General features: G+C 32.6%; 2 protein-coding genes across 7 annotated transcripts; both read right to left on the bottom strand.

The window, feature by feature from the left end:
- Positions 1-1,147: 1,147 nt before the first annotated feature.
- Positions 1,148-5,838, bottom strand: LOC105147780 (uncharacterized). Its single transcript, XM_011059033.2, has 12 exons — positions 4,964-5,838; positions 4,766-4,900; positions 4,490-4,582; positions 4,249-4,413; positions 3,755-3,886; positions 3,516-3,676; positions 3,186-3,290; positions 3,047-3,102; positions 2,783-2,948; positions 2,293-2,689; positions 1,582-1,787; positions 1,148-1,338 (listed from the first exon to the last, which is right to left on the bottom strand). Exons 1-12 carry the CDS (start codon positions 5,040-5,042, stop codon positions 1,210-1,212), a joined length of 1,824 nt encoding a protein of 607 aa, XP_011057335.2. The 5' UTR covers positions 5,043-5,838; the 3' UTR covers positions 1,148-1,209.
- A 101-nt stretch (positions 5,839-5,939) lies between these two features.
- LOC105147778 (uncharacterized) lies at positions 5,940-16,603 on the bottom strand. Of its 6 annotated transcripts, none has more exons than XM_087416228.1 (8): positions 13,530-16,603; positions 13,325-13,410; positions 12,624-12,888; positions 9,280-9,517; positions 8,843-9,121; positions 8,264-8,604; positions 7,029-7,278; positions 5,940-6,734 (listed from the first exon to the last, which is right to left on the bottom strand). In XM_087416228.1, the coding sequence occupies exons 3-8, from the start codon at positions 12,654-12,656 to the stop codon at positions 6,427-6,429; spliced, it is 1,449 nt and encodes a 482-aa protein (XP_087272354.1). In that variant the 5' UTR covers positions 12,657-12,888; positions 13,325-13,410; positions 13,530-16,603; the 3' UTR covers positions 5,940-6,426. The 6 variants fall into 6 exon arrangements, with proteins under 6 accessions (XP_087272354.1, XP_087272353.1, XP_011057333.1 ...); XM_087416227.1 differs by having other exon boundaries at positions 13,336-13,410; XM_011059031.2 differs by lacking the exon at positions 13,325-13,410 and having other exon boundaries at positions 13,530-13,849; positions 14,949-16,603.
- Between the last annotated feature and the right edge of the window lie 54 nt (positions 16,604-16,657).

Genomic DNA, 16,657 nt, shown 5'->3' with positions numbered 1-16,657 from the left:
TTAATTTAGTCAATACAATACGTATTGTCCGAAAGAAATTCCTAATTGAATTTGCAAAAAAGTCGAAAGATAAGCTAAGGATAATATTGTATATTTGATTATCTCATATGATATTATCTAAGTGAGAAGAGAAACGATATTCGTGAGGGATAAATTCATTTTCCGCAGACATGTTGCCTGACACCGTTCTCCAAAGTACGCGAAATACTGCAATTTCTCGCTGCCATTGTATATTTGCTTACTCTTTTATTATGCCCCCCGGGCTAATAATCGCGGAAGTATTTACAAACGAACGATTTCGTTTCTAAAATCACGCTATGGAAAGGAAAAGGAATGGCGACAACAGGGAGATAATAAAAAAACACCCATAAATTTTGCACTCGATCAGAAAGGTACCGTTTCCCATCACGATCCCGTCATTTCGATGCCGCTGATGTTGTCATAGTTCTCGTGACTGGAATATTCGTCGTACATTGTTCGGTTTCTCATATTATTGTTATGGATATAATAAGGCGATGTCTCGCGTAGGAGAGCATTATTGGACGTTCGTTGTTGAATAAGTCTTCGCCGAGAAGAAATGTGATCAGCATATCATGCTGCGAAACCGAAACCGAATTCGAAACCGGTTTTACAAGTAATTCAGAACAAAATAAAAATATTGAGACATCGCGATACCTGTATGTCCTTCCCCATTCAACGAAATGTTTAAAAGCTACCTTAGAGAAGATCCTCCGTATTCGCGACTTGATTTGCCAACATAGTGAACGGATATCATGTCATAAGGATAATTTGCGAGACCGTGGAATTTCTCGTCTCGAGTGCTGTAATCACTTTGCCCCGTTGAAGCAGATGGACTGAATGTCGCAATATTTTTATTGCGCCCATCTACGTATCGCATTTCAGAAACTCGGCTCTTCTTCTCGTCCATAATTTGGCTTCTCGCGGACGTTTCTATGTCGACCAACGTATCATTTCTATATCTGTAAACATCAATGACACGTTGCAGTGAAGCCAGACATTAATTACATGCAAAACAAAAGTATGCGAGATTTCTTCTATTTTATTTTTAGGTAAATTAAATCTGTTTTTTCCGCAACATAGTAAAGCTTCGAAATTTTTTTATATATAATCTTGTATAATTTTGATACTCAGTTATTCTTATTTTTATTTTCTTGCGTTTATTGTTATTTCGTTTTAACATTATGCGATCTAGCATAACTTTAGAGAATCATTTTTACACAGATTATCAATTGCGACATCAGTGACGTTTGGTTTGGATCCTTGTTCGCGGCTTGACTGTTCCAGATAATCATGAATCAAATACCACGGTCGCCACTCCTGTATGGTTTGAATATGTTGGAATAAACAATTGTCACACCACAATTCACTAGAAGTACATACACACGAGAACATAAATATCTAGATATATCTTTTCATGCCTTTTCAGTCCTCATGCCTTCTTCTCATTTTTTTCCTTCTTATATATATCTTCTTTGACACGCGTGCAACTTCGAATGGCTAATAACCTTATGTTCTCGTGTGTACAAACGTTTGGAAGATAATCTTTTGAAGCATACTCACATCAGAATTATCTAGTTCTTTGTTACGAATATTTAGCGAAGCAGTGCTTGTTCTTTCCGTCATCGGGAAACTCCTATGATCGGGCGATTCATCGGTATGATTCGTCTTGATATTTTCTATCTTGGCAATTGTAGAATTTATATTTGTATAATCAATAGTCTTATTTGCAATCATCGAAGTATTATTCGTCTTTGAATTTCCAATATCTAAAATAGTAACATTTATACAACGAATTAAAAAAAACATATGAATGTCTTACTTAAATAAATTATTTTTAATAATTCAAATAAATTTAAATCGTAAAAAATTAAATAACTTCATTATGCAGAATATAAAATAACAAATATTGATTTTTAAATTGGCAATCACTAATTAATAGTCTGCTATAAAAGATCTCTTTATGAACTGAATCCCAGCTATAAATTACATTCTTCAATTAATTTTAAGTAGATTTATGACATAACTTAAATTTAAAGTTCAGTTATGAATATACGCAACATCCTAGAGGTGAAGAAATTGCAAAAAGTGATTTATGCTTTAAAAATGGTTTTTGTAAAAGAAAAATCAACTCTAAATTGTCTCATAAATATGTCTCATAAATTTGTTTTTGATGGATTTTGTAACAATGGCTGTACACTTAATATATCTCGCAACTCAAATTCTTAAGTTTCTGCGATGTTAATCGAACATAATTCCTACTAACATAAATACCTGGTGTTATTTCTGGCAAAGATATTGAAACCACTTCGCTAAAAAGGTCAGTGAAGAATGCATCAGTGAAGAATGGTAGAAATTGTCCTCGTTTTCCCATATCTTCAACAAGGATCACCGGCTCATACGGCGGCAATAAAATCTTGTACGGTTTTTGTGGCGCGTGTCTCCATCCCTCTTCGTCCTTCACTTTCCACGAACGATATGGATCATTCTTTATCCAGATCGGGTAACCTTGGTTAAAGAAGTTAATGTCCTCTAACATCATGGGAAGGGGGAACTCGTCGTTGGTTGTTATGTAGATCTTTCTTGGGGTTTCGAATTTATCTGTATCACGCAACATAGTTGACTCGGTCTTCCCATCAGCGGATACAGTTGCCGGAGAAGTCTCTGAACTCTTAATTAAAGAATTTAGAAGTGATATATTTCTATAACATTTACAATGTTGCTATAATACCGCTGAACTATCTATATTGTATAGGTTTAATACTTGGAAAATTTTGTCATCGTTGATTGGAAAGGGTTTATTGTGATTCAATCGAACTCGAGGATAAGGCAACGTCAAAAATAGTTCATTCATTGATGATTCTGTGATTAAATTTGGTTTCGTTGTTGCGATTTGTTGATGAATCAACGAAACTTCTGTCCCTTGCTTTCTATATAAAGAAACGTATACAACAGAAAAGCATTTGCAGAATAATCATCTCATATCTTTAAAATAATAATTAGTGTTAACAGAAAATCCTTAACTTACACAGAAGTTGTATAGTGAATACTTTGTCTCCTCGTTGAAGTCACTGGTAAAGTCGGCTGAAATCATAATCGAGTCTTTCAATTTCGGAAACTGAATTTCCTCGTAATTTTTAATTCATTCATATAAGAAAATCCTCCACCTTTTTGCTTGTAGTCGAGTAATTCGTTCTTCTATCTAGCGCCTGGCGAATCAATTCCCTCTCGGGTTGCACCAAGGTTCTTCTATTTGAGGATTGCTTAGAGACCTACATTTGTTTCTGTCAGAGTCTTTCTACTCTATTTTTAGTGAACTCACGGATTTGTTTCGACGGAAAAGTCGTCGTCGGAATACAAGATAAAAATAAGTTAATTTGATTATATAACATCCTTTGTTTTTTTTCGTGAATTTTCTTGAAAAATTTGCTCTTTAGAATTAACAGCGAGTCTTGTGTAACGATTTTTATAACGATTTTTTAAATGAAGAGATATACCTTGTTATTCATGTTGCGTTTAGTGGACGAGACTGAAGATGCATGACACGATCGCTCGATGGTACAATTGAAACCCTTACACGAATCTATAATTCGCACTACACATTTTTGCGCTCGTGGGCAGATCCAACCGTAGCAATATTTACTGATTAGCTCATCTTCTACGAAAAGAATTACATCGGATTATTATTGTTGCAAATGCGTGAGCGTAGTTTGAGCATTTTATCATCACAACGAACCGATGGTGAGCACACAATCAGGCGTATGTGTGCACGACGGATTGCGACAATTGTTTTCTGGCCTTCGTAAAAAACACTCATATTCCGAAGCGCAATTCAAACTTTTGCATTGGTCGAACCAAGTTTGCACATCTGAAAACGATTATTTATTTTCATTATATACAAATTTAACAATTTTCTAACAAGCATTTTAAGTTGGTTTATATTTTAAAAAAATATACATACAATATTAAAATTGTTATTGTTACTTATATTTAATATTAATTAACACTAGGTTACAAAGTTATATACAAAAACATATTTGACCTAATGGAACTTTTCTAATGACAGATTCTCAGAACTCATCGCTCCAAAATGTGCTTAAAAAATTATTTTATATTTTAAATATGTAACATATATTTAAACAATTTCAAACACGTAAAAAGTTTATGAAAAAATACATAAAAGTATGATTGAGAATGAATTAAATTAATTATTCCTTTGCTTGATGTAACCTTCTTCATTTTCACAACTTTTGATCAGTTTGCACGGTGGACTAACGCAGAAGATTTCTCGCAAGATGCAACGTTTTCCTGACGGACATTCGAAACCGGCGCAGGAAGCTGCACCCTCGTAATATTCTTTTTCCAATACGCAGCGCGCTACTTGTTGCTTACACTCTGAGAAAATTTTGAAGATCTATATATTATCTGCATTTCTAGAAATATAATTAATCCGTTAGTATGCAATAATTACTTCCACCCCAATGACATCCTCGAACTTTAATGATGCACATGTGTCCTCTGTTGCAACGAACAGTGTCGCACGTTGGAGGTCCCTTTAAAGATTCTAAAAAGAGGCAGACTTAAAAAATCTACTTACAATATATAATACTGCGTGAAGTATTTTAAATTAATTAAATGCAGAAAAGATATAAAGAAATACAGAAGAAATCACAATAAATATTGAAGTCTAAAATAGGCAAATTTCTATCTGACGGAAGACAAAGCGATTTATCTTCTCGAACTTCACCTCTTCTTGATTTAGAACAATACAACATGCCAGGGCAAGGAGGATCCTTGCACCAAAATCTTCGTTTTACGCAATGACTACCATTCTCACAATGTAGATGAGCGCATCCTTTCGAATAGTCATTTCCTGATTCTCCTGTCACAAATTTTTGAAAAAGCGAAGTATATAAAATTTTATAAAATTTGAGATTAAACTTACCACTCGCGATAAGTCTTTCGAAAAACAGGAAAAGAAAAAGCCACATTAAACTGCAGATAAAAATGTGTTCGCACCGCATGACGACAGCACCGATAGCATTCACTTATTTCAATTGCGATGGTGCACTTGTGCTGATACAGCTATAGATATAATAGAGAGTAATGTAAACGCGAGTATTGTAACACGAGCCACCGCATGGAAAACGTATTGTCATTACAGCAATTGTCGCTAATATTACGCCTTGTTGAACAAGTCTATTGTCACGTTACACGGATCAAAGGAGACTTAAATCACAAATGTTCAATAAATCTTGCTTTATCTTTTGCGTATTTATTTTTGAAAAGCTTGGGAATTTATTCTCGCTGCTATCTGGTTGCATTTCTCTTGTAAAATTATAGATAGAGTCTTCACTTCGCGGAAACTTGCTTCTTCGATGACACGTATGTCATTTTAATATGATTTATTAAAGAAACAAGAGATACTATACGCAGCCTGGTCAAGTAACAAAACACACTCTGCTTTGACTTATTGACGTGAGTGATAATGCACGTGGAAACAATATTTTGCATAATTATTAAGCAATAATGAGAAATAATAATGAATTGATGATTCATTCTCCTAAATATTTTTAGAGAATGATAAAAACAGAAAAAATAATGGTATCTTGTCAACGTTAAATTGTTAAGCAATCTGTGTATTTAAAAATTAAAAAAATATTGTGTTTAATGCAAATATCATAGAAAAATATCAAGTATCTATTATTTTTTTAAAAGTTATTTTACCATTTGTTTTTTTTTTATATTCGCGCGATCAATATTGTACTACGTGGCTCAGTTCGCGCACGCACATGAGTTTACGATCAATGACTATCTAAGTATTTTTTTCACCTTCTGAAAAAGTCTTATGTTACCATTTTCTCAAATGCATTTGAATTGTTGTAGTCTTTGTCGGATTACAAATAAAGTAAATTCTATCATTTTGAACAAAACGATGCTTTATTTATACGCGATTATTGATAATGTTCGCATGTTATTTTTTAGTTTTTGCAAACAATATTATCAATCTATATTTAATTAAATGTTGTTAACATAGATAGATATTATAATTCTTTATAAATTTAGTTTTAAAAAGTTTGCATTTAAAACGTTCTTAATGACGTAAAACCTCTTACATACTTATTATCTCAAGTTATTATATCACACGTTTAGTTTTATCGCAATATTGCGGTATATATCAACAATATATAGTTCACAGATAAAAATTATATATATATAATATATATTTGTATATTGTATATAATACAATAATTAGATTTCTAATATAAAATTAATATTATAAGTCTTATAAAATTAAATCAAAATGTAGTTTTTAATATTAAAAAGTTTCTTTGTATATCATTGCAAAGAATCAACGACAGCCTTGATTTTACATAGAAATTCATCTATGCGTCGATTAACTACAATTTAATTTTCTTTTAACGGTCTTGTATCCACGTTTTTCAATTGCAGCTGCAACAGTCCAGCGAGTGCGCTGGTGAAACCAGCGTTGTAATCCAATGTGACTTCTGTATAAGCATACTCCTCGCGACAATCTTTAAACAAGTCTACCTCGTCTGGTCCGGAGACTAGAGCACCATAAAGGATCTGCGGATTTGGGGCATTCTTGCTAAATTCTTGCCATCCGCAAGGTGTCGGTTTATTGGGGCAAGAAGAGGCAGCATGATGCGGCTGTTTCGGTGAATTTTTACCATATCCGACTACGTAACTTCTTCCTGCAAAAAAAAACATAAGTCAATGATGGAAATAAAAAAAAAAGAAGAAACTTTCATTCAAAAATTGGTTACCGTTATTGTGCATTTTATTGGTTGCCAAATATTTAGATATTCTATTTATATTTAACAATATAAAAATTTTTAATCGATGACATAATAATTAAAAATGAGTTAATGATATAAAAAATAAAAATGAAGAAATAGAAATTGCATGATGAATAAAATAATCCGTCGCAACTAAATGAATGAATTTTTATCTTTTTTAGATATTTTGGAATAAAACCCAGGTCTTACCGGCTCCACCCAGCATGTAATCAATTTGTTCTTTGGCGAATTGGCGATATTCCTGTGATTCGCCGATTTCCAGGAAATCCGCCGCTACGAGACAAACGAAGGCTACATTAGCAACATGAGAAAGAGTACCGGACTTATCGATAAACAAAAGGCCTTTCGGTGTGCGTTTCTGCTGTCGTACCGAGAAGTCGCAGAATGCGCGAGTGGCATTCTGGTACTCGGACTGTCCCGTCAATTCGGCCAGTAGTACCTACAAAAAGCGAAAAAAAATATATTCCAGCTGAAAATATCAGAAAAAAATAAGATATCACTTAGTGAATTATTTTCAACTTTCCTTACTTTAAAGCCAAATTCGTCGAAGAATGACAACTCTTTCGTAACAAATAAATTATATTTATTAATGTATGTTACTAGAATAAAATAAAAGAATAGTTTATTAATTTCAGTGTATAATATAGCCAAGAAGGGAACTTTATAATTTTCGTCTCCTTACTTATTCATCCATATCTTCCTCGCGTACCTTCTTTAATTATTCATTTATTTACCTAATCTTTAAATTCACTTATCTATAGTTTCCTCTCTTTTACCTTATCTTATTTTTCTTTTTCTGCTCCTACTTATTCTTATGGCTATTTTTTACTTTCTCGCCTTTCTCCCCCTGCTTTCTTTATTTATTTAGACCTCTTATCTGCTATGAACTTAATTCTTTTTTCTTTTTCTTCTCAATATCATCTTTCTATCTTTCCACAATTTCTTTATGACTCTATACCTTTAATATCATCCAGTTCTCCCCTCCCCCCTATAACTTATCTATAATCTCTCCCTTTTCTTCTCCTATATAGTTCATCGAACCTACTCACATTCCTTTATATAGTGTTCTATTATCTTTACCTTTTTCGCAGAATATATCTCTCTTCTCTTCCTCTAACCAATATTTATTAGGCTCTATTGCACCAACGTTACTTTGATTTTAAGCAAAACTTAAAACTCTCTCTGTCTCATTTTAAAGCAAAAGGCAGACGGACATAGAGAGAGTTTTAAGCCTTACTTAAAGTCAAAGTAACGTTGGTGCAATCGCGCCTTAGCCTTTTCCATATTCCTGCATCTTAATTTTGCTAATATGCTCTCATCTCTTTCCCTTTTTTTATTATCTCTAAATTTTCTTCTCTTAGGAATTTCGATACCCTTTTATCGCTTATCTTAGAATAAAATAATATATAAATAAAAAATTTCACCTGGATACCAGCGACTTTCTTATTGTAGAAGAATGCGTTCGGCCGCTCCTTTAGATGAAAGTGTTGATAATGATGTATTGCGTCGTCGAAGTACTTCGTGTCTCCAGTCGCCTTGAAAAGCCAAATTGCGGCCCATGCTAATTCGTCACCGTAGTCTGTGCTTTCATAATAACGTTCGGCACCGCGTATCGCTTCGTGATAAAGACCGCGGTAAACGTCAGCGAATTTGTACAAGTCCTTCGCGTGCTCGAGACACTTGGCACTATACTCAGAATCGACGCTGCTGAAGACGATGCTCGAAGCCGCGAGAGCGGCGGCCGTTTCGCCGGCTAGATCAGAACCTGATAATAGTAGTAAATAGAATATTTTATAAGATTGCAATATATAATGAAAGTAATAAATGTGAAAAGATAAGTCAAGAGTGTCAAAAAAATAGAAAAACTGATTTTTTCGTAATTAGATATTCTATACAATAAAAATTAAAGGCAATAATATATTTTAATGTATTTTTTTTTGTTTTTCTATTTATCTCCTGATAAGTAAACGAATTATTTGAAAAGAGAAGTACGTCGACACTACCAGGATGTTCTGCATCAATCTTGTAAGTTGGTCTAGTAGTGTTTAGTTCCTCGGGTCTTCCCCAAAACATATGATCGACGGGAAAATCACCCACTTGGCCGTACAACACGTTTTCGCTTACGTGACACTTGATAAAATAATCGGTGGACCATTTGATAGCTCTGCGAATTTCGTCCAGTTGACCGGCGGCGTCATAAGCCTCTGGCCAGTTAACCGTTCCCCAAGCCAAAAGTGTCGTTGTGAAAGCCATCGTAAAGCCAAATTTGACGAAATCACCAGCTGGCAGAATAAGAACAATTAATTTTGCAAAATGGATTATACATTTTTTTTTTAATTTTAAAGAGATTTCATCTCGATATATTTTTTTCTAGATTTAAATAACTATATCATAAGCTTATCGAATTATGTAGTGATTGAAAACGTGACTGGCTTATTACCATCGTAGTATCCTCCGGTTAAATCCTCGCCATTCGAGCCGCGATCATACAACGCGGAATCGCCTCGCCATGAGATTCTGTTGTTCTTCGGCAGCTTACCAGAACGCTGTGCTTCGTAAAACAATAATGAAAGCTCGAGGACTTGGGCGTAATCATTCCCATTCTCGATTGCCTTCGCGTCTTCTGTCGGGACAGCGTTTATCTCGCATGTCGACGTAATCAATATTGCCGGCAGAATCTGTCGATACATCATACATTAACGAGTGTTTAATATCATTGTTGAACGACCGAACGTTTACAAGGGGAGAGAGTATATAATGATTTTCAGTGCACGTGTACTGGACGAAGCGCAATGTAGGACAATGTCGTGTAGAGTCTTAAATTTTCCATGTAGACTACAGTCATAACATAATCTGCGCAATCAAGATTTACGCTCCGGGGAAAAAATAAGGTCGTTTTCCCCTTTATTGGTTTTCCGTTTTATCGGGAGTCCAGAAAAACAAACAAAATTTTGAACAATTTTCAACGTAATGTCACGCGTCTCCACACTCTAAATAATATAGGTGTGAATTTAATACGCATCCGATGTTTATATAATTCTTATCGTATTGATGTTAATATAAACATAATATAGATTTAACACACAGTGAATTTTAAATCTATGTCATACATAATGGTGATACAAATAGGGTTTTAAATTAGCTCCATGTTGATGTTTAATGTTAACATCAACACAGTGAGAATTATACGCTAACCCAGCAAACGAGTATGGATTGAAATGAATTGAAATGGATTCAGATTTTCAGAAATATTGATTCACGAATGTTAAAATGAATGCTTTTCAATCTTAAATGCATTTTTATTCATTTATAGCATGGAGCATATCTCTATGTTTTTCAATCTAAAAATAATATCTGTGAACAACACACATATGATGAATACTGTTCAATTCAAAATTTTGAATAGGAAATGCAGTTTTTCAATCCATTTGCATCCAATTGAATCCAATTGAATCCAATCAAATCCAAAAAAAGTATTCGCTATTTAAAATACATTCGGATAAAAAAAAATTTCAATCCATTTTAATCCATTCTCGTTTGCTGGGAACACCACGTAATTAAATTACGTAATTATATTTACACTTATATTTTTTACAGTACTATTTTAATTTGATAATTTATTTGATGATTATCATTTCGAGTAGACTTTGAATTGCTTAACGTGACTAAAAGTAACAGAATTCATGATAATAAAATAAGAATTGTGAAGTACTGAATACTTGTCTTCTTCCAAATTCAGAGAGTTCAATTCTGAACAACAACAGTTATTTTAATAGATAATAGAATACAAGTTGCTTCAAGATGCTTAATGAATAACAAAATAAATATAAAAATTGGGAAGTAGTGTGATATGTACAAACACTTATTTTCTTCCCCTTGAAAAGCAAGCTCGAGGAATTTAACTTTGAAAAAAGAGAGAGAAGATATATTTTGCGAAGTAGAATATATGTATTTTGTATGCATATTACAATCATATGTCTTTTGTTTGTCAAAAAAACTGTAACGGCACAAAACGATGTACATACATTTTTGTTCTTTGCTTATAATATACTGACTATATGTGACGGCATCGCGCGAATCGCTGTGATAAATCCGCAAAACACGTACAAGTTACGTGACAGACTTAAACGCGATTCATTTGCGAGCTGAATCTTCGTTCATTCAAAAGCCTTCATTACGGATTAAATTCTTGCATTCTCGTACAGCTGCGTCTACCTTGATTAAAGTAAATTAAAGCACATTTCGTTTGAGAGATAAAAACTCATTGTCGGTCGCAATAATCTAATTAAAACTTTGCGAGACGTGTAATTTATATAAATAATTTATTTTCAAACAAAGTTTTATTCCAGAAAAATCATGAATACTGATTTTCAAAGTATAGAAAAGATTCTACTTTAATCACTAAAATAATTAACTTCTCTTCTGATAAATAAAGATTTTGGAGAATAGCGTCATGATTAATTAATTTTCAATGCTCTTGCAATCGTTATTGTTTCAGCGAATTCTTTAGCTGTTTATAAGCTGTTTTGTTTAAATATATATTTTACAGCTGTTTTATTTAAACATATATTTAACACTTCTTTAAATAATCTTTGATTAATTTATCTTATTAACATTTATCTTATTAACATTTTATATGAAAAAGCTAATTTTCTTGTCACATTTTGGATTTATATATATATATATATATATATATACATTTTTAGCACCACAAATAAAATGGTTAATTCGTGAATTCGAGAAACGGTATGTTTGAGAAGGAAGGAAGAAACTATTTGCAGCTGCGTTTGATCCTGCTTCCTCGTCGTCAAAGCGTTCTCTAGGTTTCCATGAAATCCTCGGTTCGTCGGCTGTGTAATTACTGTATGACAAACGTCAATAGCTTCGGCAAATATCGACCTTATTGTAAACTTGTGAATTCCGTATAACGTATAAGCGTGAAAATTTCTTTCGCGGAATTCAACGTTTTTGAAACAATATATCCCAAACGAGAAGAAATGTTTCACTATTTCAAAGTTCGCCAAGCGAATTATTATAAATTAGAATAAAATTTATAATAATGACGAACTTCGGAATAATGAAATATTTCTTCTCGTTTCGAATATATACGTTTCAAAAATGTTGAATTCCAAGAGAGAGAGAGAGAGAGAAATTCTCACGTTCACATAGGAATTCCCAAGTTACAACATTGCTGTAATACTACTTGCTGGAATGTTTCAAAACGTTTCTTGCTTATTAGGAATGGAATCTCATTTTCGATAAAAATTTTACCAATGTTCCATTAATGTGCTTTCTGAACTTATTATTAATATTTGAATGTCTATGTAATGTGTACAAATTCAGACAGAAAAAATAAGATTTTTCATTATAAATTTTAACTGAAAAAGCGCGAGCGCTGATTAAAGACTGTCCAAGATCTGTGAAAAATCTGACAATAAATGACGAAAACGGACTAGAAAATTTTTTACTATGATTTCCATACAAAGAGCCAAGACATTTAAAAAATTCGTTGATGACAATTGAAGATAATTGAATAGAATTGTTAGACTTAAAAGTATAAAGCTAATGATTTCAAAATTTCTGCCTTATTAAAAAAGACAATTAGCTATTCAACTAAAAACATTGTTAGCAATTATTTTCCTGTTATGAACTTATGGTATGTTGTTATTTATTTCATCACAAATTTTCGCAGCGTTCCGTCGTGTTCAAGGCAACATTTGAGGTACTGCAGGTATGCAGGTAATCGCGAGTGACCATCAGGAATCATTGGCCGGGAAAACTCACCGTGACGCACGTGACGAAGAGGTCGAGCTTCATTCTGTCTTAACGATTCTGTCGTCCCGGAAGCGCGAACGCGACGCGACGAGGCGCGCGCCGGTCACGTCGATTCAGAAACCTCGTGTGTGTCCGTTATACTGCAATGTCGTCGAGGATCGGCATAGCACACCTTGGTACACGAAAGCGTTGCGTTCTCCTTCGCAAAGTGTCAAGTTTCCTTCGTCCTTCTTCAAAGGTGAAAATAAATAAAATTTGAACAGATGTGAAGTTTCTGCAAAGGAATAAAATTCTCAGTTAACAGAGCCAAAAAGAAATTAATGGAAAAAATGTTAAACCTATCTTGTAAAATGCATCACGATGCTGGATTAACTACTCTTTTGAAATCCCAAATGTGAAATCTTTTTATCTATTTATCTATTTATAATTGATAATGTAAACAATATAAGGGTTTGTTGTTCCATCTTTGAATAAATTATGTGATAATTTATCTAATGAACAAAAGAAAAAGTTAGAGAGAGAGAGAGAGAGAGAATGAGAGCGAGAACAAGTAAGTTAAAATTTATCGAAAGATGGAACAATCCAGCCTTAATAATATATGAATAAATAAAATATCTGAATAAATAATAAAATATTTTTGTGCAAAAAGTGTAAAAGATATGTGTATAAAAGAAACAGTTATAGATCTACAAAAATTTAATCCTAATTACAATAAATTTACATCGTAGATAAATCATCAGATCAATCATAAATGATCAGAGACTGGAACCGGCAAAATTCGATACCACAGGCACACCTTTTAAATAAAAACGCATTGATATACACAAAACATTTTCTTTAAGAGAGACATGTTAAATGTAAATGCATATCCTGTGTGTGTATCGCATTTAAAATAACGTTAAAATTCAAACTCACCGTAGCTGTTCCGGTACCAGTCAACGCCGATCACTGGCTTAAATATCGCCGACTGTCTGCATCGCGATCTCGAGGAAGACTCGCGGAAGACCAAGAATGAACGATGATCGCGGACCGTTCCGTTCCTCGCGTTATTTGTTAAGAGGCCAAAGGTTGCCTCTTCTACCATCGGTATTTGTGTACCCAACACTGACAGAATGTGCCATGCACAGGTTGCGTACTCAGTCTTCTCTCGTTCTACCGTCACTTCGATCGCTCGGACTTCGTCTGGCTATCATTCTCCCACTCTCCCTTCATTTGTCCACCACGTCGATCTCCTTCTGTAGATTGTATTTAAATGCAGATCACGCTGCTATCTCTACAATTCGAATGAGAAGTTTGATCGAAGCGATTCGTACAGAGACGTGAGAAGCACCCAATCTTTTCGACACAATTTGACAGAAGAATGATATCTAAAGTTGAAAAATCAGCTGATTTTTAATGTTACATGCGCATCGTTTTAAATATCCAATATTATATGTGGATTATTTCATACATATCTTCTATTTTATCGATTCATACTTTAATGAAGTGATAATCTCAATTTTTACGTAGTTTCATATATAGATGGTAATAATTATTGATTAACCTATATATAGAAAGTCGGTGACTTATATTGTATAATATATGTTCATTATATTGATATTCAAGAATATCGATCCACCTGTCAAGCTAGCAAAGGCATACATTAGTGAAGAAATTATTGCAAATCGTATCTACATAATCGTTAATAATAATTTATATTGCACAAATATATCATTTACACTAAATATAAGATTACTTTACAATTTGAGGTCTTTATTAAATGAACTTCACTGAATATTAATGTTGATACTGTCGTGCTCGAGTGCTGCATAAGTTATCAAGCCGTTGTGTGGGTCTATTATAGAATCATTTATGTCAAAACATGAAGACGGAAAATCCAGAGACTAACGCTATCAATGTGCTTTCCTCATTAATAAAACAGTAGCACTTAAGAAAATTGAAATTATAATTATGAAGCTTTGAACATGTTAATTTCATAACTAAAAATCTATACATTACACTATTACAGTATGCATACACACACACACACACACACACACAGAGTATTTTAGTCGAAAACATTCCTCCACCGGTTAAATATAAAATGGTAAAAATTTGAAACAAATTCTATTTTTGCTTAAAATTCAGCAACAGGCTAATTTGGCATTTATTAAAATTAATTTGAATGATTCTTCATTTAAATTTATTCTTTTTATTCTTGCAATAATATTGCAATAATATTGGCTCAAATTTCCAGTTCATTCAATATAGTTCGTAAGAGAGAGAAAGCAAGGAAAAAGTATATAAGCAAATGCTTGAAAAATTATTAAGAAATTATTAAGAAATCATACTTACAGAACGAGGAAAAATACAAAATATACGGATGATTGAACGTGAAATCTCCGTAATTATTTAGTGAGTTTTTAGTAATATTCTCTTCGATGAACACGCCCGGAAACTCTTTTCAATTGTCGCATATATAATATTGTATTATATAGCACACACAAAAGAAGAGTGAAAGTGAGTATTAAAACTGTAAAAGTCGATTTAAACAATTGAAATATTTTTTATATTTAAAAAATTTGCCTGCAAAATAAAAAGAAAATTTTTATCTAAATTTAATTTAAATAATTATACAAGTAGAAAATAATAATAAGAATCTTGAAATTTTACAAGAGCTATTAATATATTTTTATGGAATATTTCATTGATTTTTTTTCATTGCTTTTAGTATTTTCTGATTTTGTTATATTTGTCGTAATTATCTTTATTATTAATATCGTAACTTCAAATAATTTCATTTATTATTTTGACGAGTTTTAATCGAAATAAAAGACAATAAAATAAAACACTCTTTACTTTCACAAATTCCTTTTTTGTCAAACATCGATTAGATTATCATTGTACACGCACTATATTGTCTTATTTTAATTGTCATCTCTGACAATGAAATTTATTGAAATAATTTATTGATTCCGGAATTGTAAAAAAGGTTGATTAATTAACTTGATTGAACAATTTACTAACCGACTGATTGATAAGCTGCCTGACTGACTGACTTAGCTCAGCTCAATGACGAATGATGAATGTAAGTGACCAAAAGAATGAAGAAGTGGGGATACATGGAAAGAGGCGACTACTCGTTTCGCATATATGATGGCATAAAGAATATTATATTACCATCACTATCGTCGTCGTTTTGATGTCGATATATTGCCCAGAAAATATAATTTTCGTATTTGTTAGATCTTTACTGGAATCATCAAACCCTATCAGGATATGACTAATATAGATGGAATCTGAATAATTAATGTATTGGCAACGGTTTCTTCTTCAAGGAGAATCTTATTATTTTAGTAAAGAATATTTTTATGTAGAAAATGTACGTGAATAAAAAAAATGTCTTTCTTTATGCGGAAAACTAGCAGAAACACCGAAAACAATAAATTAGATAAATTTCTTTTAATTTATTAATTTTTATAAATATATCAAATAGTTGCGCTTGAATAGCAGAAGAGAGAGTTAATGCAATTTTTTAAATACAATGCTAAGATAAACCAACAAAATAAATCAATTAAATTAATTACATATCTATCTCATTTTAATAAGATCTCGTTTCAATAAAAAGAAGAAAGAAAGCTTCTTTATAAAAACTTTTAAGGTAATTGTTTTAAGCTCAATAATACTTTTTACAAATTTTAGTGTTACTCTCTCTTTCTTTAACTTTCGAATTATTGAAATACGGCATTGATTATCTCAGGAAGTCGAGTGAACGTAAATGGAAACTCGGGTAATTTCAGCACAGCGGTTTAACTGCTACATACAGCTTTCACTGGATATGACATTCTTATCGAATCTTTCGTTTTCGTTCTACTTCGCGACGAATTAATGGTGATTGGCGCCGCAACTGGCCAAGTTAAATTGGATCTATTTTTTCTAAGAACAGGGCTTACGTTTTATTGCAAGGTTTCTGAAATTGTAGATTGCAAAACGCTTCTCGCAATTTCTTGTCTGATTATTGTAATACATAATCGTAATGAATGTAACTTCTTATACGTGCTCTG

This window comes from Acromyrmex echinatior, chromosome 19 (assembly GCF_024713525.1).
Source record: "Acromyrmex echinatior isolate Ae372 chromosome 19, ASM2471352v2, whole genome shotgun sequence".
NCBI lineage: Eukaryota > Metazoa > Arthropoda > Insecta > Hymenoptera > Formicidae > Acromyrmex > Acromyrmex echinatior.
The sequence above is the reverse complement of the archived record's forward strand: the minus strand, read 5'-3'. Positions and strand labels throughout refer to the sequence as shown.